The sequence below is a fragment of the Pelodiscus sinensis genome, chromosome 3 (genome assembly GCF_052426305.1).
Source record: "Pelodiscus sinensis isolate ZL-2025 chromosome 3, ASM5242630v1, whole genome shotgun sequence".
NCBI classification, from domain to species: Eukaryota; Metazoa; Chordata; order Testudines; family Trionychidae; genus Pelodiscus; species Pelodiscus sinensis.
In genome coordinates, this window is record NC_143054.1 from 104,665,378 (window position 1) to 104,690,195 (window position 24,818).

General features: G+C 42.9%; 1 protein-coding gene across 9 annotated transcripts in view; it reads left to right on the forward strand.

Moving 5' to 3' along the window:
* The window catches only part of UTRN (utrophin), a 559,106-nt gene that overhangs the window by 462,621 nt on the left and 71,667 nt on the right, over nt 1-24,818 (forward strand). For all 9 annotated transcript variants that reach the window (XM_075924350.2, XM_089777288.1, XM_075924351.2 and 6 more), the window contains 4 exons: nt 1,616-1,677; nt 2,797-2,871; nt 12,541-12,742; nt 21,430-21,515. In XM_075924350.2, the coding sequence (XP_075780465.2) occupies nt 1,616-1,677; nt 2,797-2,871; nt 12,541-12,742; nt 21,430-21,515 (425 nt within the window). The remainder of the gene's footprint in view (nt 1-1,615; nt 1,678-2,796; nt 2,872-12,540; nt 12,743-21,429; nt 21,516-24,818) is intronic.

Sequence of the window (24,818 nt, forward strand, 5' to 3'; positions counted from 1 at the left end):
TCACTTTGTAATTCAGTTAAGAACCAAAGCATCTGTTTGCGAGTAAACGAAGTGCTTCCCTCTGCTAAGGAAAGTTTGACAGACACATTTGAAGAAAAAAAACCCCAACTTTCTCTGCTTTAAGGTTCTGAAATATTCCGAGAGACTTTTATAAGAAACTGAGTTCTTCTGAATTTCAGGAATCTCCCAAGAAAGTTTATTTTCATGAGACTTTCAGTCCAAAGATTCTTTAAAAAAAAAAAAAAATCTGAACCCATGGATAGTTATCAAACCTTGATCTTTCCTGTTTCCTCCCCTCTCCTCCTCCTAGTTTGGTAAATTATGGGTCTTAATTCCATGTCACCTTGCTTTTGTACAATATTCAAAACAACGTCTACCATCAAAATGCAACAAGCAGAGAACTTTAAAAAAACCACTATTGAGATAAAATGTAGCCACTTCTTAATGTTTGTGCTAAATATTTTGTATTGTGCATTTGCTTATGGTTATCTTTATATCTGCTTACTGACAAGTGCAAATAAACACTCTCCTGTTTTAGTGTGTGATAGCGTTCTCAAATTACTGTCATCAATAAAACTACAGTGAGCCCATTTTCATGCACACGATAACATTTGTGTTCATTCAGAAATTAAGTAATGTGATGAAAACGTGCTTATGTTGATCTCGAAGTCTGCTTTCTGACAAGTTCAAATAAAAACAAAGATTAAAGACAGTAGGTTTTTCTGCTTCATTAAATATTGCTTAATTTGCTAACCTGGGATTGTTTCATTTACAATGCTGACTTGTTAATTCTTAGCAGGAATGTTGTGATCTTTTTAGTATAACATCCAGTATGTCAATTGTCTAATTAATCTGATTTAAGTTTTAAACACCTATGTGTGTGTGTGTGGTATGAATGTATAATCTTTCCAACAATTATTATACAGAAATAGAATCAAAACATCACTGCTGGAAAAAATTGAGATTTCATTGAGCATGAGATAAGCTTGTGTTTTATTCCCATTGCTGGAAACATGATACTTTGATAGGTTACTTCTTCTGTTAATTGGTGGTATTCTGTGGTGGTAGTCTGAGAACAGAAATCTAGAAAATTGTCCTGTGATATTATGTAATGATAGGTTTGCAGGTGGGAAAGTTTATTATGCACTTTGTTAAAAGTATTATGGATAAGTCATAAGATCACTGTTCGTATCCTGATATTGACTAATTGCAAATAAATAATGAAGACTATGAAATAAAAGCCTCCATTTTGTAAAAAATACTTCAAACATTTAAAATAAGTTTGATATGTTGAGACAGCAGGGAATTGCATCTTTACCCCATTGTTACCTTCTTAGTTTCAGAATCAGTGACCAAATGATAGAGAGAAAAAACAGAGAAAAGGAAGGCTGGGGGGAAAAAGGATCAGAAATAAATCATTCTAGTCATGGATACTAAAGATGGGATGATTATCTGCTAAGTTATTATATTGGATGATAAATCTTGTAGTTAGATGTAAAAGCTAAGGGATTTTTCTTTTTTACTTATAACCAAAGATTTTAACCTGTATGTGGCTCAAAATGTGTTTCCATTTTTTTTTTTTGTCTCAAACTTTGCACATCTCCTTCTCTTACAGTCACCAGACACAAACAACCTGTTGGGATCATCCTAAAATGTCTGAACTCTTCCAGTCACTAGGTGAGTACACTTCCTTTAACATAAAAAAATTTATGGAGTCAGTGTAACACACAGGCTCTCCAACTGGTACATGCCTCCTTTGGGGTTGCAGAAGACTGTTCAGTGGGGTGCAACTGGGGCTTAGCCAGCACCGTAGGGTGCAGAGAGGGCACACTACCCAGTTCCCTAGCTCGTGGCCCCAGCCTGAGCCCACTTACCCCCATCCATATCTCCCCCCTTTCCCCTGCTTTTCAAGCTGCAGTCCCTATCTTGGCCCTTGCTGTCAGGCGGGGCAGAGGTTTGGGCGGGGGGGGGGGGGGGGGATGTCACGGAAAAGTTTGGTTACCATTTCCACCAGTTTGACTGAAACTCTCATTCTCTGCTGACCATGACTGTCATAGATTATGTTTAACTAAGCCTACCCTGCTACATGACTGAAGACTTAGAGCTAGGAAACTAGGTATTTTAATCATGCAATCTGTATTATTATTCAGTAAACAACTGTAATTCAATAGAATTGTTTTTGCAACCTTGCCTTTTAATGTAGTAGTTTGTGTGTATATTTATCTATTTTTCAATAGCAATTATATCGCCATCCTCAAGTGTTCATGGGATTCTGGCTCCCTATGCTTTTAAATAAGAATGCATAGACTATAGGATGCTATGTTTGCAATCTCTCAAAGCAATAAAACCTAGTTTATTATATGAACCTAGTTCAGCAGCATGCCAATGAAAACACCTGCATTTACTCTGAAATGCCTTCTGTCTCATTTTAGATTTTACATTGTCTGGTTTTAGACTGTAAACAGTGTCCTAAGTACGTTCCAGACAAGTATGAGGACAAAGAGTCACAGTGTCATAACATCCAAGGGCCTGACCACTGAAGTCAAGGGGAAGTCTTTCTGTTGACTCTAAGGGGATTTACATCAGGCCCTAACGCCATGGTTGTCTTTGCATTTTGTTTTTGAAATATTGTGTTTCCTCCTTCTTTTCAGCTTTGTAAAATGAAATTAACCTCAAACTTCACTGATAAACTTCATAGAATGATTTAGGAAATTGTGTGTCAAGGAAGTATTGTGAATTTCTTGATATTATTTCTTATTTCAAAATAACTCATATTTCTTCTCTGTAATATTTCAGCTGACTTGAACAACGTACGTTTCTCTGCATACCGTACAGCCATCAAAATCCGAAGATTGCAAAAAGCATTATGCTGTAAGTTTATCCTTTAAAGCGAATTAATCACTCTAAGTACTTGAGAGACGTAGGGTGGGCCTGATCCTAAAGACAATAACAGCAATAAAAAGAAAGAAGGAGGGGCTCAGATGTCTTCTTGACAGTTTGTCATTGACACCAAAAAATGACATTAAATGCCCATGGCCCATGTCACTGCTATGAATTAATAAAGTTAGTGAATACAAAAGAAGGCAGGTCAGTGGAATGAGCTAAGCTAATGTGCTGTCATCTCTGGTTTTTGCTTTTGTGAAAAGCAAATGGAACAGAAATCAAAATGTGCATCATATACAATCCATAGTGTGAGCTGATAGTATACAGGAGGAAATGATTCCTGCTAAGAAGCTGAGTTCTGATCATTAGGTCTAATACTAGGCTATTTCATCATCTGTGAAAGAGAGAGAAAATCCATATTACAATTTTCTCAACTTTTTGTATAACTGTTATGCTTCATATGAAAATATTTTCCCTTATGGAAAATGACCCTTCTTTTGTGAACTTCTAATAGGAATGGATGTAAACTGCTCAGAGTTGGGGTGCCAGGTAAAGGTCTGTAAGTTTACTTTAGATGAGCGATGGCCACCAAAGGCTAGTGAGTGGTCCACGTGAGTGGCCCTCCTTCATCTCAGGGGGCTGCAAGACTGTTGTAACCGAAACAGTCTCCTAGAATAGGGTAGTTTTCCTAACTGTACTTGCGCACCTAGAATTTGCAGGGTGTGCCTACTGAACCATTGCAGCACTTTGGATGCAAAGGGAACCAATGGCTCTCACAGTCAATGTTGTTTGTAATCAGCATGTAGTTCACATCATGAGCCCTTGCTTTACGCGCGCACAGCCCCAACTGATTTTTCCACTGAAAAATTAAAATAATTTATCTTAATTTAAATATGAAATGTGTTTAATGGTGTGTGAATGTAGAATGCTTCAGAAAGCTATGTCTGGCTTATGCATTAAGGTAGGGATGGGGAATCAGTCACAGGCTGGGGCCTACAGAAAGACTTGGGAGGGGGGCTGGAATGTCAACACTGGTTCTCCAATGATGGGGAGGCCCTAACCCTTCGAGGCCAAATCCAGCAACCCAGGGGCTGCATCCAGCCCCCAGGCCTTAGGTTCTTCTTCAAGTGCTTGCTTATGTCAGTTCCAGTAGGATGTGCGCGTGCTGCGTGCATGGTCGTCAGAACTTTTTTACCCTTAGCAGCACCCGTTGGTCCAGCTAGGGAGCCCCCTAGAGTGGTGCCAGCATAGTCACGCATATATACTCCTGCTGGCTCCAACCCCTCCCAGTTCCTTCTTACCGCCCGTTATCTTCTGTAAATAGTTGTTATCTGTGTTTAATGAATAAGAAAGAAAACACTTGTTAGGTGTTAGTATCTTCCTTCCTCTCCCGTGCAAGGGGGGAGGGTATGCCTCAGGGCTTCAAACCCTGCAGACGCTGCTCTAAACCGATGCCCTGTGGTGACCCTCACAAGGACTGCCTAAAGTGTTTGGATGAGGGTCATCTAACTGACTTTTGCAAGTCTTTCAAGCCCAGAACTAAGAGGGAGCAGGATTCGAGACTGAAACTGTTGCTCATGGAGTCCACGCTCCAACCACAGGCACTGGAGGCCACGTTGATACAGAGTGCACCGGGCTTGGAGCGGGAGCCAGAAAGCATGCCTCGGCACAGGAGCACAGGTCAGCACCACGGCACTGGTCCCAGTCCCTGGCCCCACGTGCGCATAAGAAGGTGCACTGGGACAGGTTCCCCTCGCGTAGAGGGGAGACCCGCCAAAGGAGTGGGCGCCAGAGCCCTCTGGCACCAGAGCAGAGTCATAAGGAGCCGAGCCGTTGCAGAGAGAGCAGCTCCAAGTCCCTAGACCTGTCCTTGGAGGAGGTCTGCTGACACTAGAGACATTCCTGGAGGCTCAGGAACTGATTGAGCTCACGTCGTCCCCGGGACTGGCACCGGGTGGTTCACAACCCCATCCCAGACGGGATGCACAGTCAGTGCAGGCTACAGCGGCACCGAGACACTCGGTGCCACCCCATCCGGAGCCGCAATCCCCGGCACCACAGGCCGTGGCACCACCCCTGATGATGCCGATATTGGCTCAGCCGGTACCCCCGGCCGCACATAGTTCCGGCACCATTGCTGCATGGAGAAGAGAAGGAGGCCAAGCACCCACCGGCAACGCCAGGGCACCGGGGCAAGCCAATGGCAATGGCTCGCCACATGCACCAGGAGGGGCAGAAGCGATCGACAGCACCACCCTGGTCGTCTTCTGACTACTTCTCCGGGTCGGAGGTGGAGTCCATCTCTTCCCGGGCTTCCTCCAGACGCTCCAGTAGGCCACGGTGTTACAGTCCTTGGTACCGCTTGAGTTCCCAGCATGGGGACTGGTCTCATCACCCTGTGGAGGTGCAGACCTGGCCTCCCCAGTGGCAGTCCCCTCAGCAGTGGCCTTACTGGACCCGCTGGGCATACCACCAGGCCCAGGGGCCAGAGTCGATGAGGTCAGGGTCGGTGATGCCCTCTTCTCGCTCGGGGCGCAGGGTGGCCCCTTCGGTGACCCCACTGGTTTGGGACCCAGGGTCGGAGAGCAGACCTTTCCTTTCGGGCGTGGCGGGGAACATGGCCCCCTCTCATCAGCCACCTACACCGGCCCAGACGGTCACCCAGGCAGTACTGCAACATCCACCTGGTTCAGGGGACGTGCTTCCCCAGGTACATTTAGAGACGAGAGATTCGTCCTCCCCGCCACCCGATGAGGGCCTTGATGAGGCCTTGGGTGACCCAGCCCTGGCAGTGCCAGCCATGGACGCGAGAGCCCACCAGGACCTCCTGAGACAGATGGCCCAGAATTTGGGGGTCCAGGCAGAAGAGGTCAAGGAGGAGCAGGACCCTGTCGTGGACATCATCACTGCCGATAGCCCGACTAAAGTCGCCCTCCCCCTAAACAAAATGGTGGCCAGAATCACCAAGATGCTCTGGCAAACCCCAGCGTCCATACCGCCTACACAGAAAGGGGTCAAGAGGCAGTATTTTGTGCCTCAGGCTGGCCATGAGCATCTGTTTTCCCACCCGCCTCTGGGTTCGGTGATTGTGCAGGCAGCCTGTAACAAGGAGAGGCAAGGACAGCTGGGCTCCACGCCAAAGAGTAGAGAGCCCAAGAAGCTAGACCTGTTGGGCTGGAAGGCATACACGACTGCGGGCTTGCAGTTGAGAATTGCCAATCAACAGGTCATGCTTAGCAGGTATGCCAATAACTCTTGGGTGGAGGCATATAAGTTTAAGGCATGTTTGCCTCTGGATGCTCAGCAGGAGTTCGCCGCCCTCACTGAGGAGGGCAGGATAGTGTCCAGGTTAACCCTGCAAACGGCCCTTGATGCGGCGGACGCAGTGGCACGGGCAGTGGCTACCGGCATAGTCATCCGCCGAAGCTCCAGGTCTCCAGCATCCCAATGGAGGTGCAGACCACTCTGCAAGACTTGTCCTTTGAGGGCCCGAGCCTATTTTCTGAGCAGACAGACAGCCGGCTTCATAGTTTGAAGGATTCTCGGGCGACTCTGAAGTCCTTGGGCCTCCATACCCTGGCCCCACAGAGGCAACCCCTGACCCCTCAAGATCAGAGGGGGTTTGGTCAAGGGGCCAGGTTTGAGACTAGGCGTAGGTCCCGGGGTGGCAATAACAGGAACGCCAGGAGGCGTTCCCAGTTGTGCTCCAATAACAATCAGGGGCCTTCACACAAGTCCCAGGGCCCCAGGTCGGGCGTTTGACAGTGCGAACGAGGACAGCAATCCAGTAGAGGCCCTAAATCGACCCTTTGTGGACAGGTTATTCCTTTTCTACCAGGCCTGGGCGGCTATTTCGTTGGACTGGTGGGTCCTCGAGGTGGTGGCAAGGGGATAGTCTATCCCGTTCCTTTCCCTCCCTACCCCCGTCCCCCTCTTCCTGGTCCCTTTTCAAGGACCCCTTTCATGAGCAGCTCCTCCGGCAGAAAACGGCCACGCTCCTCTCGCTGGCCGGTGGAAGAGGTTTCCATGGCCTTCAGGGGAAAGGGTTTCTATTCACACTACTTCCTCATCCCCAAAGCGAAGGGGGGCCTTCGCCCCATACTGGACCTCAGGAGGTTGAACACCTTCATAAGGAAGGAAAAGTTCAGAATGGTGATGCTAAACTCTATTATCCCGTCTCTCGATCAGGGAGACTGGTTTGTTGCCCTCGACCTTCGAGATGCCTATTTCCACATTTCCATTGCCCCTCATCATGAGATTCACGGTGGGGGGAGGAGGGAAACCATTACCAGCTTGTGGTGCTCCCCTTTGGCCTTTCCGCAGTCCCCAGGGTGTTCACGAAATGCATGGCGGTAGTGGCAGCTATGCATTATATCAACAGACAGGGTGGTGCTCGCTCCTCTCCCCTGTGCCAGGAGGTGATGGCCCTTTGGGAGTTTTGTGGCGCACGACATATACGTGCAGGCGACCTACCTGCCGGGAGTGGACAACACCCTGGCGGACCGGCTCAGCAAAGCTTTTGTGGCCCATGAGTGGTCCCTCAAGGGGGAAGTGGTCAGTTCGCTCTTCCTGAGGTAGGGTGCTCCCCTTTTCGACCTGTTTGCTTTGAGCGGCAACAGGAAATGCCCCCAGTTCTTCTCATACAGGGGGAGGGGGAGCGGGTCCCTGGGGGTCACCCTGATAGGGCAATGGCCCAATGGCCTCCTATACGCGTTCCCCCCATTCTCCCTTATTCCCGAGGTTCTCTTAGGGGTCAGGAGGTTCCAGGCAACATTGATCCTCATTGCCCCAGCGTGGCCCCACCAGCACTGGTACACGACCCTACAGCGCCTTGTGATGGAGGACCCCATCCTCCTCCCGCAGGTCCCGGACCTGCTCACGCAGAACATCGGGTGAGGTCTCCTCTGTCACCCGGACCTGCGTTCCCTGCACCTCACGGCCTGGAGGATCAGTGGCTAAGGGGGAAGGAGCTCCTCTGCTCGGACCTGGTTAAAAGGGTACTGATGGAAAATAGGAAGCCTTCTACTAGGGCTACCTATTGGGCTAAATGGCAGAGGTTCGTTTCTTGGGCCAGGGAGCGGGAGCTGGACCCCTTTGCGGCCCCCACACAGTGTGTCTTAGGCTATCTGCTGGAGTTCAGGCAGCTGGGGCTGTCTACCTCCTCGGTTAGAGTACACCTGGTAGCCATAGTGGCCTTTCATCAGGGCGAGCGAGGGCACTCAGTATTCGCCCTTCTGATAGTCAAGAGGTTTTTGAAGGGCCTGGACAGGTTATACCCGCAGGCCAGGCAGTCCATTCCCCAGTGGGATTTAAACCTAGTGCTGCGATGGCTCATGGGGGCCCCATTCAAGCTGCTCGCAACCTGTTCCCTGTCTCACTTATCTTGGAAGGTGGCGTTCCTGGTGGCCATTACCTCAGCAGGGCCCACAGGCAGATGCCAAGGCGCAGTGTTGGGAGGCGGATGCTGATTGACAGTCTAGGGTGTCAGCTCCCTGAGGGAAGGGCTGCATGGCGGGCAGCAGCAGTGCTAGAGGGCTTGCCGTGGCAGGGCAGCGTGCAAGCTACTGCTTCTCATTGGGTGCCACCATGCCTCCAGCCAGCGCATCCCTTTGCTGCCATTCCCTCTGTGTCTCCTCAGCTATGCTCGAGCCGCAGACCACCTAAGAGGTATCTGTAGACTACTGGTTTTCCATGGATCACACTTTGAGAACCACTGCCCTAGGCAAAGCTATTAGGGCCTAGCCTTCTAATAAATCAGTACAAACAGCTGATAAATGGAAAGAAGAGGAAAACTACACACTTGCAGAAAGTTTCTTCAGTGTGCCATTACAGTCAATTCCCATCCAAGACTGTTGGTGAAGGAGGCAGTTAGAGAAGGGAGCAGTTTCTTTACCAATATTGTCCCCTCTCCTTGTTTTTGTTGGGAATGGCAAAGTGAATCTTAACTCTGTAGGAAGTCAGTCGCTGCCCACTCATCCACCTGGTGTAGATTTGCACATGAACAGAAAGAACTTGACTCGTCTGAGTGAGTGGCGTTGCGGCTTGGTGCACACAATTGCACTTGCCACACCACTCCAGTGGCCTGGCTGCCTCTCTATAATGATGAATGGCAGATAGCCAAATTGAGTGGTGTGGCAGGTGCAATCGTGTGCACCAGGTCGCAATGCCACTCACTCAGATGAGTCAAGTTCTTCCCATTTGTGCGCCAAAATGCATCAGTTTTAAAAAAACAATGTTTCCTCTCATCTCTGCCCCCCGCCCCTAGGTATGTGCCTGGTTTGCCCATGCATTCTTCACAGTCTGGGTGGTGTATGGTGAGAAAAGAAGCATTTTGACTCAGTTTTGCTCTTGGACCATAGGAATGAGGCCCAAGTCGTCCTGTGCTCCCACTAAGGTGGGTGGCAGCACAGCTTCCCAGGTAATCAATCAGCCTCACCCAGTCTGTGCAGAGACCCCTGAGCCTCTGACTGAGTGGGGCTGATTAATCACCTGTGAAGCTGTGATGCTACCACCCACCTTAGAAGGAGCATTGGTCCAGGGAACACTACCATGCAGTCATCTGATTGGCCAAGTACACTGTTTAACAATGGAGGATGCCTCCAGAAGTTGTCTGGGCAACCACACAGAGTTTTGTTCTGCTGTGACTCCTGATTGTATCTTATTTTCTGATGTCCATTCATGGACCACAACCTGATCCTCACTCCTCTTTCCTGATTCTAGCCTGAAAACTGTCACTTCTCTCTGGTGTCTGACTTTGGTTTGACTCTTGCTAATGGATTCCATCTCTAGTGATTTCTCCTATTCTCAGTGATTAGTGGCTTTTGGCCACACTTCTTGACACGTACGTGTGAGAGAGAGAAAAAGAGAGAGAGAGATTAACATTCACAAAGTCTTTTTGACACCACAGCTTGATAGCAACATTTGCCTAGTTCCTATGAAGCTACAAGAACTAAGAATTCAGTATTAGCAATTGCATGTCTGACTGAGTTAGTCAAGTTTACCAGTTTGAATGATGAAGAGCGAGACAGTTTCCGTTTTTAGTTTCTTTTTGGAAAGTATCTTACTATGAAAATGAAAGAGATGACCTTTATGTCAATTCATCAGAGAACAAAGAGAGTTAGTCTTTTAAGCATGTTTCAATCATCTGCCAGGACTCAGATTTTGGCAAATGTAAGTGCACTAAAAGATGGTGTATTTGGACCATAAGCCACCAATCTCACCTCCTGTTTTAATACTAGGAAAGTTGCAGGTAACAACACCGATTATTAATTTATAAGGACACCAGTTATGACAGTCATATAATTCTGAGTTCTCTCTTGTACTTAGCACATGGTGAATGTGAAAAATGATTTAATCTTGAACCTGCTTGGGTTTGATATGCTTGAAGATTGGTAGTACCTTATAGTCTTGCCTCCAACTTCTCAAAATAAAAAAATCATTGTATTGTGTATGTTTGAATCTTTGAACTCTAATATTCTTGTGTTCTGTTTTGGATGTAGGTGTATTTCATACATTCCAAGCACTGTATAATGTTACACTGATACTGCAAAGCATAGTAGCAGCCATTGCTACCATTCCAATACATGGTTTGCTACAGTTAGTCCTCCCCTTCCAGCCTATGTATGTTTAGTGTATTTCTCCAGTTCTGGTATCTAACAACAGCTTCTCCTTCAAAAAAACCTATATGAATCTAATCTCTCTATGGACGAGTGCTGTAAAGTTAAGAGTACAATATGCATCTGTCAGGGAAGGGGAAAGTAAGGAATATGCAGGATATTTGTATTGCCTTTTTTCATTTTTACAAAGATGTATAGTAAATGGATTGGACAAAGGGGCATAGAAATGTAGGCTTCTTGAATCAATGCATCTGCTCCTATGTAGCAAGAAAAAAACTTGAGGCCTGACTGCTGATGGGCAGAAGAAAGACAGCTAGACAAAGACAGTAACATTTTAGTTTTTGTCATTCCCTTGTCTGTTTCCTGTGTATCTCATTTTACAGGCCATGCTGAACCAATCTGACTCTGCATCCTATTCTGCACAAAAACTTTTGCGCTTTTGGAGTCCTTATTTTATACTGATCTACAGCAATTTATAACTCATCCTAGAACTGTCAAAATCCTTTTTTCAATTGAAAAATGGCATTTATACTATTAATGCAGTACTAACTCTGCCCACAAAGAAACAGCTTTGGTTGTTTGTTCAAATTCATACTATAGATACCGTCGTTACTACGGGAAAAGATGCTAGGAAAATGCCACTACTACTTCTTGCTAAAATTCCAACTTGTCTAGTAAAAAATGTCACTATGAATTATACTGCCATTTGACTTACACTGCCCTTCTCTCTTTTAGACAAAGATCTGCCTCATTTTATTACTTAAACTGAGTTGGAAGAATTCAATAATAGCCTTCTATTCTTTCTCATCATGCCACCTGATAACAAGATTTTCATGATCACTGTTACATTTGTGTGTGCTTTTTGGTGTCAGAAATTCATAGCAGCAGTGCATTCTTTTATGAAGGGCCCCTAAAGATTTTGTATGATTATGCATGGTATCACCTTGACTAATAAGATAAAAACATAAGATGAAAATTACGTCTTTTTTTCCTGGGAAGTCACACCAAGCTGCTCCCTATTAGTTTATTTTAAATCTTCATTATTCTGCATCTTCTATTTAGTTAATCAGTCTTTATGCATCCCTAATTCACATTACCATCAAACATTCTTATCATATCATTACTTTACATTGAGAGCCATTCAATGATCATTTGAAATCTTGATAATTGTGGCGGGGTCCTCCCTGCCCCTTTCCCTTCTTCCCATGATTAAAGCGTTAGCCACCAGCCCGGAGGCCTAGTCTAGTAGCCGCAACGGGCCCGGAGGCCTAGTCCACAGTCACAGCAGGCCCTGTGGCCTAGTCCACACCCGTCTCTGGGGCAGCAGCACAGGGGGTGTCTCCTGCAGCGGGGCGGGTGGCCCCCCGGCGTTGGCGTTGGGGGCGTGCTCGCCCCGGGGCTGGGCAATAGCGGCGGTCCCTCCGGCTCTGAATCTGGCGGCAGGTCCGGCGGCAGGCCTGCAGCTTGGGCTGGAGCTCCTTCCTCCCCGGCGGTCTGCCCCAACTGAGCAGCCCGGCAGTCTTTTATAGTGAGGCTGCACTTCGAGCATGCCCAGTAGGGATGTGGGGGAGGGTCGTGCTCTACCCAATAAATGGGCTCCTCTCCCTCCTGCTCAGTGCGGGGCAGGTTAGCCCCGTCACAATAATCAAGGCCAGATTCTGCCTTCTGAGTTGTTCAGGAGACTCCCAGTAAAATTAGTAGAATCTCATTTGAATTCTGCATCTGAGGGCAGAATTCACTGATGATCACACAGCTCTCACCAGTTGTTTTAAACCAGTTTTGCTGAGTAGCATAGCATTTGTGTGGTTTGCTTGTATGATTAATTAAACCAAACTCACCCAGAAAAAAACAAAAGCACCCCAAGCTATAGAGTCCTTCTAGCAGAGAGGGGTGCTTCACTAATGCTAGTATGGTTAGAGGCAGAGCTTCAGCTAATCTGTCTGTAAATAATGCTGTAATGGCATCAGAATTCAGGAGGCAAATGCTGTATCCAGTGATGAAGCATCATTATTAATAAAGTCTTTTTTTATTATGTTATTAGTGGACCTGTTGGATTTGAACACAACAAATGAAGTTTTCAAACAGCACAAGCTGAGCCAAAATGATCAGCTCCTCTCTGTCCAGGATGTGATCAGTTGTCTCACTACTGCTTACAGTGGACTTGAAGAGAAGCACAAGGACATGGTGAATGTTCCTCTTTGTGTAGATATGTGTCTCAACTGGCTGCTCAACGTATATGATACGTAAGTAATATGTTCTTATTTACCACATGTAGCTCATTGTTTCCATGTAGCACATGCAAAATGAATACCATGTGTACAGTGAGTTCAGTGCAGTTGTATCTGACATGATGTGTGTAAAAAGAAACATCATAGAGTGTAGCACTAGCATTTTATATTCACACACACACACACACACACACACACACACACACACACACACACACACACACACACACACAAAATATAGTCATGTAAGCAGATTCAATGGGGTCTACCAAGGTGGGTCTGCCTGGGTGTGTATATAGTATGCTACAGCTACATAAGGTACCAAAGAAGCATATTGAAGTATATCCCTCATTTGGCAATTGATAATACTGTGTTGGGTGCAGAACCAGACAAGCACTAAGAAAATTGCAAAGTGCAGAGCATCCATTCCAAATTTAAAGATGCCAAATAGCCAGAAATCCAAAATAACTATCAAAAAATCTTGATGCCATCCATCCAACACAAAAAGTAGAACTAACTACAGAAAACCATCCTAACAATATCAATCTATCAAAGCTAGCCTTGACTCGAACTGAATTACTTCAAATCTCCAGTGGACTGATTCTGCCCAAGCTGATCATATACTAATGAGGAAAAGGATAAGAATTCTTCTGCTACTTTCTTCTTAAGGAATTCTTTCACAACAAAGATTACATTATCTACAACCCCCACATTCCCCTGACAGAAATCAGAATAATCTGATTGGACATCACCAAGAGAACAAAACTCATACTGCATCATAATGTCAAATGCCTCCAGAAAAAAATGATACTGAAATCCTCAACAGACACTATATCCATCATAATCTTCTGCCACTGAGGGAATAGCTGCGTATTCTCTGAAACCCAACCACAAGATAGCAATCAAACCCACAAACAGTGCTTAATTGCAGTGACTATGTCAACAAGGCCAAAGACAACTTTCACAGCTCCTACAATGAAAAGCTCTAAGGAATGTAAAGATACCATCAAATTATTGCCTATACAACTCTATGAAAAATTCTACAACTATATCTCTCCACAAACCCACTCCAGAATGCACAAACAAGGGAACCTAGGGAGGCCCATGATATCTGTTTGACGCTCTTATCGAAGAAATATCAGGACTTGTCGAAACCACCCTTAAACTACTCTGTGGACAAAGAACCATCTTAGTAGTCAAGTGTGATGGGGAGGATAAAGCCCGACCTTCCTGCTTAGAGGCCTTTCAGCACCCTGGCCAGTAGCGGGAGCAGTGAAGAGGTCCTCCAAGCAAGGTAGAGGGGCAGCCTTCACTGCAGCCAATCAGGGTGTTGCAGGCTGCTATATACGGAGCTGCTAGCTAAGGCCAGTCAGTTCCTTCCTGGCGCTCAACCCAGGCAGACCTCTGAGCTGACTGAGGAATATCAGAACCATGGACAGTTCCGAGTAGGAGCTGGGCCCTCAGAACTGAGTGGAGCTAGATCCCACAGCTAAAGGCTAGCCAGCAACAACTTTGCGGAACCTTGCATAAGGGGAATTTGGTAACACGCTCTAGAGAAGTGCTGGATGAACGGCATCCCCGGAGAAATGGCCCAGGGACGTGATCACAATTACTGACCTTGAAACTTGGCAGGTAACTGCTACGTATAGGGTCCCTGAGCCGGGACCCAGAGGAGTGGGTGGGCCTGGGTTCTCCCTCCCCCAACTCCCTGCAAACCACACCCGAGTGAGGGGGTAAAAGAAGCGGTCTGAACCTCGGCCAAGGACTGGACTTTGACACATCCTCAGACAGGCGAGGTAACTACTACAAGACCCTTTTGGCCACTAAGGGTCACTCACACACAGGACTGAATCTGTTACATCAAGTCACTATTAATTTCCTCCAGAAACTCCAGAACATTAACTTTCCTCAGAATACCATCCTTGCCATCAAGGCTATCACTTGCCTACACGCCAATATCCCTCCCCAGGACTGCATCACTGCTTGGTTCAAATATATAATAGATCATGCACAATGGAATTGGTCCTGCCTTGGACAGGGGGCTGGACTGGATGACCTCCTGAGGTGTCTTCCAGCTCTGTGATTCTATGAGTGCTCAGAAATCCACCCAAAACACATAATCAAACTAATTCATTTCATAATTCTCCATAGACACTTCACATTTAACAACAAACATTTTGTCATAATCATAAAAACAGCCATGGGAACTAGGATTGCATTCCAGTTTGCCAGCCTCATCATGGGTAACTTTGAGGAAAAATCTCTGGAAAAGTGCACCATGAAACCAATTATACATAGACAACATTTTCATCCTCCAGACAAGTGAACAGAACCGCTTCATAGATTTTCACCACAACTTCAACAATTACTACCCATCCAAATCTCTCTAGAACATTCCCATGCCAGCATCAACTGGCCATCACAATCAACTTGAAATATACTATTAAAATAATATACAAAGAACCAACCTATCATCACACTTACCTCCATAAATCCAACAGCCATCCCTGATACATCAAGAAATCTATTATTTATAGCCAGCCACTGAGACACCATAGAATATGCTCCAAAAATAAAGTCCAAGACATACGCCTAAGATGCATCCTTGTTTGGTGAAGCAGATTTTAAGCAACACCAGAAAAGTAAATTGCATCATGGAAAGGGCCACCCAAATACCACAGAAGAAGCTTTTTTTCACTGTAGGAAAAAGAAACCCACTGACTCCCCTCCTCATAATTTTCACGTGCCATCCCACACTGAAACCCATATGGGTATTATGGAAAAAAGTATAACACACATTTCATGTGGACAAACAACATCCTGAAAGATTTCTTTCAGAAAAGCCCCCCCCTAGCCTGAAGGTCATTCAACTCTCCCTTATCCAAAACTTTGCCACGTTCATCATCAGAGGCAAACTCCTCATAAACCAAGACACACTAACTCTGAGTAGCACCAGACCCTGTCCAAACAATAGATGCAAAACCTGTAGGTATGATCAGCAAATCCCACAGCACACCTTTCAAAATTCATTGTTCTTACACCATGTGTTGGATAAGCATGTATATCTCATTCAAGTGCATCAAAAGCCCCAATAACAACTATGTGGGTGAAGCAAGACAAACACTGCTTATGAATAGACTCACAGAAAAATGAAAAAAGTCAAAAACAAATTATCGCCCCTGGGTGAACACTTTTTTGCTTTATTTCTGATTCTTTCAATACTCATGCTCAAGGCAAATTTGCACAACAACTTCATAACTCTGCTAGACATTAATATGTCATGCTGCCTTCAATCCTTAATTGCTAAATCAAACCCTTTCTGCATAGTAATATAAACCCCTATTGATACACAGCACTTAGAGAAGTTAATTTGAAATAACAGAGGCCTACATGCATGTATTTACTTTTATCTAAGTGTTATCTCTAGATTCATAACTGAGGCAGCTCTGGCTTATCCTCCATTTCTGAATTGGGAGAAAAAAGCCCAGATTACTTGCAGCATTTTCTTGACTCTGAGGGTAACCTGCAGTTTGACGCTTGTGGCTGGCCTGTGACAGCTGACTAGGCCTCACAAGGCTTCGGCTGAGGAGGTGTTTAATTTCAGCAGAGACATTTGGGCTCTGGATTGAGCCTGGGGTCTAGGACTCTTCAAGGTGGGAGAATCTCAGACCCTTGCGTAGGATATATCTAGATTGCAGAGTTTTTCTGAGATACCTCTGGTATCCCGAAAAAGCTCTTCTGCGTCCAAGGAATGTCTGCTTTTCTGAAAAAAAAAAATCGGAAAAGCAGATGCATTTTTTCATCATCCCTGTAAACCTCATTCTACAAGGAAGAAGGGATGTTCCGAAAGAGGCTTTTTTCTGACAGTTGGCCCTGTGTGGACAGGCCAATTTTGGGAAAAGCCTCTTTCGTAAGAAAAGAGGAAAAAGATACACAAATTGCGGTTTGCAATTTGCGTATCTTTTTCCTATAGAACTTTGTAGTCTAGACACAGCCATAGAATATTCTGGTCTGGATGGACTCAACTAGGTACTTTCTCCCCTCACCTGATGTCCCAGCCATTATTATTTTAACGCCTTTATAACTGGGTATCTGTCAAACTGTCTCATGTCACTGTTTTAACTTTCCTTCTGGGCTCCTCATCAGACCCTTAATAGCTTCCTTTGATTTAACTCTGAATTCAGGCAGGCAGCAATGCACAATTGCACAGTGACCAGAGTCACATGCACTATTTATAAGAAATACTGCAGATATTTTTTTCAGTTCATCACGAATGTATCACAGAAACAGAGGTACAGGTGCAGATACATTCCTTGACTTGGAAGTTGTTGAATGCTTAGTATCAGAAAATGGATAGTATCAAAGGAGAAAGTTGACTTTTGATTCCTAAGTATTAATCACTGAAACATTATTTTTCAGCTTGCTCCTTGCTCACAGATTTGAATGAAAAGCCAATTGTTTGTTTTTGTTATTAAAATATGTGTAGTGACAAACCTTTATCCCGTTCAGTATTATTTCTTACTTTCTTGTCCCATTTGGTTATTGTATTGAAAGTGTTGATATGATGCCTGACTCTAAACTTTTTAGACTGATTAAACTTTGATACAAAATATGAAAAATATTAGATTCCTTACTCTCAAAGTTAGAGAGTAAATATTCTCTCTCTCTCTTTCCATCTTTATCTCCCACAAATATTAAAGATTGGGAAATCATTTTAAATTTCCACTTTTGTAATGTCCTTTAGAATGGAACTAATTTGTCTCTTGGCATTTTCTTTGTTTATTACATCAGTATCATAAATATATAGTGTTCCAAATCATTAAACGTCCTACAAAAGCATCTATTTGTCAGTGGCTATTAACCTGAGTTTTAATTAGTGGTTTGCAGATTGAACAACTTCTCAGTTATAATAAAACTTACCTGCTGATGTGTATAGCCATTAGAGGGAAGCAATTTACTTTTAGAAACAGCTGACAACAATAAAGTCTATTGTTTTTGGTATTTTCTGACACCTTGAGAATTACTAATTCTTCCAGCTAGATAAAAGAAAGGAGCAGAGATTAAATCTACTCCCTGCAACATTTACGTTATCAAGAACTCGAAGGTTTTTTTGTTGATTTAGCATCTGCATTGTAAATTGTTTCAGCCTTAAACTTGATCACTCGAGAATTTTGTCTGGTCCAAAACACCTTTAAAATATAGTATTGAAAATATAACTTGTAGGCACAATGTGAACAACAGAAGAAATAGTCTTAAATGTCTTCTTGAGAGGTGTGTGTGTGTGTGTGTGTGTGTGTGTGTGTGTGTGTGTGTGTGTGTGTGTGTGTGTGTGTGTGTGTGTGTGAGAGAGAGAGAGAGTCTCAAATAATTTTTTTAAAGTAGCTCTCACAGGTAGGTTGTTGCACTAGGATACATTTAATCTGAAATTACATACAAATAAATAACTAGATTATTTTCTTTAATGGCTATCCTATATTATACCATTTTAGGAAACATATGTCACTTGTATAAAAATGGACCACCAAGGTTATAGATAACACTAAAACATAATATCTCCTGAAGGATTTGCTTTACATTTATAAAGGGACACACATTACCTGGCATTTAGTAAGTTTGCCTATGGGGATCAGTAACCCATTCTTATTTGAAAGTAATTCAAAGAACCCTAAATGAGCCACATAGTGTCCATAAGGAAACTTGTATGGGATTTCTGCTGATTTTGTAACTACTTTATCAGGTAGTATTTTGGAGGGAAATTTAATGTTTTCAGATGTCTATAATCCTAAAGTGAAGGGTATTTTCTACATGAATGCCTGTTTGAAAGGCTGGGTGTGCTGCTTCTTTTTTTTTTTTTTTCATTCTGCATATCCAGTTGTGTGTGATGTTATGGTAAGCGATGTTGTATATCCTAGATTCCTGTAAGATTCAAAGCTGTTCTCCTACAGACAAGTCATTATCTTTTCTTTGTGGTTCACTCTTCCAATAAAGAGTCATAACTTTGTTGTTGTAAAATTGCCAGTGATCTATTCATAGATGTTGCATTTACTATAATTTCTTATCTTTTCCTATTTTTTCCTTAAAATTAGGTCAGTGAATTCCAGTCTTCATGCTAGCTCACATAGCCTATGTCTAGACTGCCGCTTTTTTCGGTAAAAGGTATGCAAATTGCGATCTACAATTTGTGTATCTTTTACAAATAGTTTTGTCAGAAGAGGCTTTTCCAAAATTTGGCCCGTCTATACTGGGCCAAATTTTGGAAAACCCTCCTCTTTCGGAAGAGCCCTTCTTCCTCGTGGCATGAGGAAGACAGGGCTTCTAAAAGAGTGAGTCTGCTCTTCTGCAAAAAATGTCAGAAGAGCAGATGCATTCCCTGGTATCCTGGAAAAACTCCGTAGTCCAGACATAGTTATATTATGCTCTTTTGATAAAGAACTGGCAACTTTGCTTTAGAATATCTTATAATGATTTTATGGACTTCTCTCCATTGGGACCCCCAATCATGTAACATACAAATCATGACTTTGAGTTGCTACTGTGATTACTGCACAATATATTACATTGTGTCTCGTCCATGTAATCTTCATGATGATGCATCTGAGTTGTGTCATACCAAATGTCATTAGATCAATATAGTGATGTTAGATTCTGGAGTGTTGGGTTCATATTATAGGTCAGGCTGGTAGCACGGCACTTCATTGAAATTACCCACTTCCTGTTATAGACCTCTGTTTTCAGCTTTTTATAACTTTGTCAGAACTTTAACTATTTGTGCTAAACGTTTTTATGCACTAAAAGTCTGCCACAGGATGGTTTAAAAAATATAATGGAAATGGTTCTGCTGTTTTCAGAATAAGGCTAAGGAAACACACATTGTTTTACCTGGGCTAAAAATTTTTGATGACCTTTTCTTTGAAAAGCTCTAGCATCTCCATGCTGGACCAAGAGCCTGAAGGTGGGGGGGGGGGGGGGGGGGGGAGGCGTGATGGTTTCCTAATCCTGTAACAGTACACCCAAAATCTGACCAATTTATAAGACTTTGCACAATTGTATTTTGCACATGCTCAGTGCAGACTCATATTGTAGCAGTTAAATTCCCCAAAGATGCTCTGGATACTGTTCATTCTTCATCTTAGCTAACAGGATTTACTCTATAGGTGCATATCTGGGCTACTGTGTACTGTATTGGGTCCAGGTCTGGGCCGCACTGAGGAGAAAGTTGCCTGAATCAAATGCAAAAGGGAAAAGAGAGGTTCTTTCTTCAGACAGCTTCCTCTGCCATCCTGCCTGTAGGGGTCTTTGGAAGTAGTTTAAGGCAATGAAGATGTTTGGGTGGAGTAAATTAAGATAAGAACCTAGGGTATGGGGACTGGAATGGGATGCTGGCAAGATAAAGGGAGAGGGCTTGGGGTTTGGGGTGGGCAGAGATTAAGACTAACAGCAGCGAAGATGATTAGGACTGCACTGTTCGGTAATGTGTGCCAGTTGGTGATGAGGAGACTGCGAGTAGATGACGAGCCATGTAGCTGGGCAAAGAAGCTGGGGCAGAGAACCAGTTGGGCTCGAGGGAAGGAATTGATGGGGAAGGGAAGATAGATATGACAAGGATGTGGGATACAAAGAAAACAACTGGCATTGGTTAACAACAGGGAGGAGGACAGAGGGTCAGGACTGGGTGGAGAATTCTGAAATTGGACTAGGACCCTGAAATGGGAAATTGCGACTAGGACTGAGCCACAATTTTTTGGCAAAATGTTTTCATTAGAAAGTGACAATTTATCAAAATCAGAACTGTTAACAAGAAGGGGGGATGAGTTTTGACAAATTTCTCATTTAAAAAATATGGGGGGGAAAACAGCAGTTGTCTAAACAAAAATAGTTTCACATATCACAAAGTGTGTGTGTGATATATGCTTTAAAAACAGCTCTCATGCATACCACATACAAAGAAAAGCAAGTATGTGTGTATTTTCAGTCTTGAAAGAGACATTAGTAAAGACAAAAATCTGCAAGTTCTTAATTAGTGCAGTTTTTGAAACAAGCTTTTGAACTTTCTTAAATGATGGTCTTTTCCTCTCCGTTTCCTGATTTTATCACATTAGTACCAATTATTAACTGCATTTTGCTTATGAGTTTAAAATTTCATCATTTGGAGCCTGGTGTGTATCTTGTTTTTTTAAAATGTCACACAGCATGAGTCTGAAGTCATATTGCAAATGGCTCCACATTCTCTAATTGGCATATACATTCATCTGTTTATATGCTGGTGCATCTATACATAAAACTGTTTTAAAAAGAGAGATGAAGCACAGTGGGTAAAAACATTAATGAATCTATACAGTATAAGAGTTTAGTTTCATTTTACAGTCTCCATCTCTTACTGTATAGTGTGCTTCCCTGCTGTCTGTTGGTGTGTACTTTTTGTTGTGTAAATCGCATTTATCAAATCATACTATGATTGTACAGTGTAAAATTTAATCATTTTGGGGGTAGTATGAAATGGTAAGTTAAGATGTACCCATGTTGATAAGTTTTTGTAAGGAGAATTCTCTTAATTTGATTATCAGTTCTAATGGCCTGAAGTTACTTGTTTTAAGGATTTAAGTATAGCTTGTGTAACTTGCCAAGAGTTTTGAATTTGGGATGAATCTATGCCAAAGTATTAATGGAATTTAAGCTCTTTAATAGACTTTATACAATTTCAGGGGTCGGACTGGAAAAATCAGAGTGCAGTCCCTGAAGATTGGGTTGATGTCTCTTTCCAAGGGTCTTCTAGAAGAAAAGTACAGATGTGAGTAAGAACTTATTCCATAAAATGTGTGAATCTCTACTTTCAATATTAAAAGACAGAATCATGATTTAAACAAAAATCATAATCATCCTCCTGCCCAAGAAGATGATCATGATTTTGATGGGAGAGTAGATTAACGTTAGCTTTTTCACTGTCATCAATCATAGCTGTAAACTGTAGGAAAATATGCTGTAACTGATAAACTATGCAGTTACAACATATGGTAAGGAGGGATTAAGTGATGTCTTGTTTTGCATTTATTTAGAATGATCCTTTGCCTGTTTAACAAAATAATGTACCATTCATATGTTCCGTTTATGGAAAAATCAGACAAGTCAGAGATTAGAACAGGTGCATAGGTTTGATAAACTACTGCAAGGAAATACATCGACATACAACAGCTTCCTTAAATGTGGCTGTTTATGAGGAAGAATGACTGCCGCTTTGTAGATACTGCTCCATCTGAACTTTCTGTCTGTGCCGTATCCTAGGTATGAAATTATATTGATTTAGATATTTAAAATTTTTGAGGATGTTGAAAATTTTGAAAAGATTTAATGAAATAGCAACATTTAGCACAAATAATTACAGAATATTAAGAGTGGCATTCTATTATACAGTATCTTATGAGTAATTCAGAACAAAGGAATAATGCAATCCTATGAGAGGTCTAATAATACAGGGATTTAAAATTAGCTTTCATGGGAATAGCACTTTGGCACACTACAAAGTGTGTGAAATAAAAGTATACAGGGAGAATATTTGTTATACCTTTCACAGAAAACTGGAGCTCTCTGGGAATATATTCCTAACTTTTTAAGAGAGCATGAAAATTCATGTAAATTGCTGATTACCATAGCTAAATTAGCAAAAATTGTGTGCAGCGAGGCTAGTTTCAACATCTGTGTTTTTGTACAGTCATAGTCTATCCCCAGCATGTTCTGGATTTTTTTCTATTCCCTTGCATAGTTTAGTTTATATGAATTTGTCTTTGTTTTCATGAAAGAGACTTGGAGTTGGGCCCCTATATAATTAACCAAAATTCAGAATAAGGCAACAGAATGGGATTTGTGAAAAAATGAAAAAATGATTATAGATTCTAGGGCAGGGATGAGCAATAAAAAACCCAGCATCCCTCAGGATTAGTCCCTGGTGAGCCGTCACTGCTATGTTTACCTGCACTATTGGCTAGGGGGTCGGTGATGCGGTGGGGGGAGGAGGAGATGTGTCAAGAAATTACTTTTCCTGGTCTGGCAAAATCCCTCATGTAGGACTGGTCAGGTTCCAAGGGTGCTGGACCAAGGAGGTCCAACCTGTATCACTAAATGTATCTCCAGGGCATGACGTAGTCTTCATGCGACTTTTTCCTTTTTTGAGCCAAAATCCTGGCATTTTCTTTCTCAGTTTAGGCTCTCCTCTTTAGGAATTCAAAGGCTATGGAGATTTCAGTATGCTTTGTTAGAATTGCATTTGAAGTCTTTTGCAGAGGACACATCTTGCTGGCCATGCATTGTTTTCTTATGCCATAGAAAAAATCTGGTCAGTGCATTGGATTGTAAAATAAGCAAGCTTTATCCCACAGAAACATTGGGACATATCCTTCCTTTTCTTTGGGTGCTTTAGAATTTTACTTTAACCTACTTGGCCATGAGCTACCGTTGGTTTCTCAACTCTTAGAAGAGTATTTTGAATAGACACATTAATCTGGTCAGTGCATTGGATTGTAATTTGATTCTGATTTCAGGTGACTCCCTGATTTCAAACTCCCATATAGAGAACATGACCTATGAAGGAAGGCTGAAAGAATTGGGTTTGTTTAGTTTAGAAAAGAGAAGACTGAGGGGGAACATGATAGCCATTTTCAGGTATCTAAAAGGGTGTCATAAGGAGGAGGGAGAAAACTTGTTCATCTTGGCCTCTGAGGATAGAACAAGAAGCAATGGGCTTAAACTGCAGCAAGGGAGGTTTAGGTTGGACATTAGGAAAAAGTTCCTAACTGTCAGGGTAGTTAAACACTGGAATAAATTGCCCAGGGAGGTTATGGAATCCCCATCTTTGGAGATATTTAAGAGTATGTTAGATAAATGTCTATCAGGGATGGTCTAGACAGTATTTGGTCCTGCCATGAGGGAAGGGGACTGTACTCGATGACCTCTCGAGGTCCCTTCCAGTCCTAGTATTCTATCATTCTATGAATCCTATATTTTTTATACCCTATGTGATCAGATGATCTCAAAGCAACTGATCCACAGAGATTGTTGGTAATATCTTCATCGGTTGCTTTGCTTTTGGAAACTGGCTTATAGGAAATTACAATTTCCCCCTGCTCTTCCAATTACATATTAATTTATCATCTGTTTAGAAACCATTTAGAGCCAAGTCCATGTTCTGTTCCGTTAGGAATGCGTTGATTCAGATGCATTCTGAATAGTAATAGAGAGGTAGCCATGTTAGTCTGATCTAGCTAAAACAAAAGGAAAAACTATGTAGCACTTTAAAGACTAACAAGATGGTTTAATAGGTGATAAGCTTTCGTGGGCCAGACCTACTTCCTCAGATCATATTCTGAAAGGGAATTGGCATGACCATACATACCAAAGGAATACAATGAAGAAAGTGAACATTTTCATTGTATTCCTTTGGTATATATGGTCATGACAATTCCCTTTCAGAATATGATCTGAGGAAGTGGGTCTGGCCCACGAAAGCTCATCACCTATTAAACCATCTTGTTAGTCTTTAAAGTGCTACATAGTTTTTCCTTTTGTTTTAGGCATTCTGAACACGTTTTGATGTCACAATTTCTGATAAAATTAAACTGCTTCTCTATATTCTTTGTAAGAATTCAGATTTACGTAGGAAATATAAGGAAAAAGTTTTATCAAATAGAATTGCTAGTTGTATTAAGAAAATAGATTACACAATTGAAGCCTCAATTCAAGAAAGCATCACTATTCAGGAAAAAGCTTTTGCTTAACTTGTCCATATGGTTTCTTGACTACCGATAAGAGTAAAAAAAATGCTTCAGTGAACTGGAGACTAGAGAAATACAGCAAACAAAAAGTTAATAAATGTGTTAAAATATATATTGGTTGCTTTAATAACTGTTTAACCCAGTCTAATTTTGAAATATTCAGAACAGAATAAACAAAATGCCTGTTGTTCAGTACTGTTATTACTGTAAGTTATTTATATATCATTTACTAGCAGACTTACCCAGTATTTCCCAGGACTTTCAGGGCAGGGCCGTGTGTGTGTGTGTGTGTGTGTGCGCGCGCGCGCGTGTCGGTGGGGCCCAGGAGA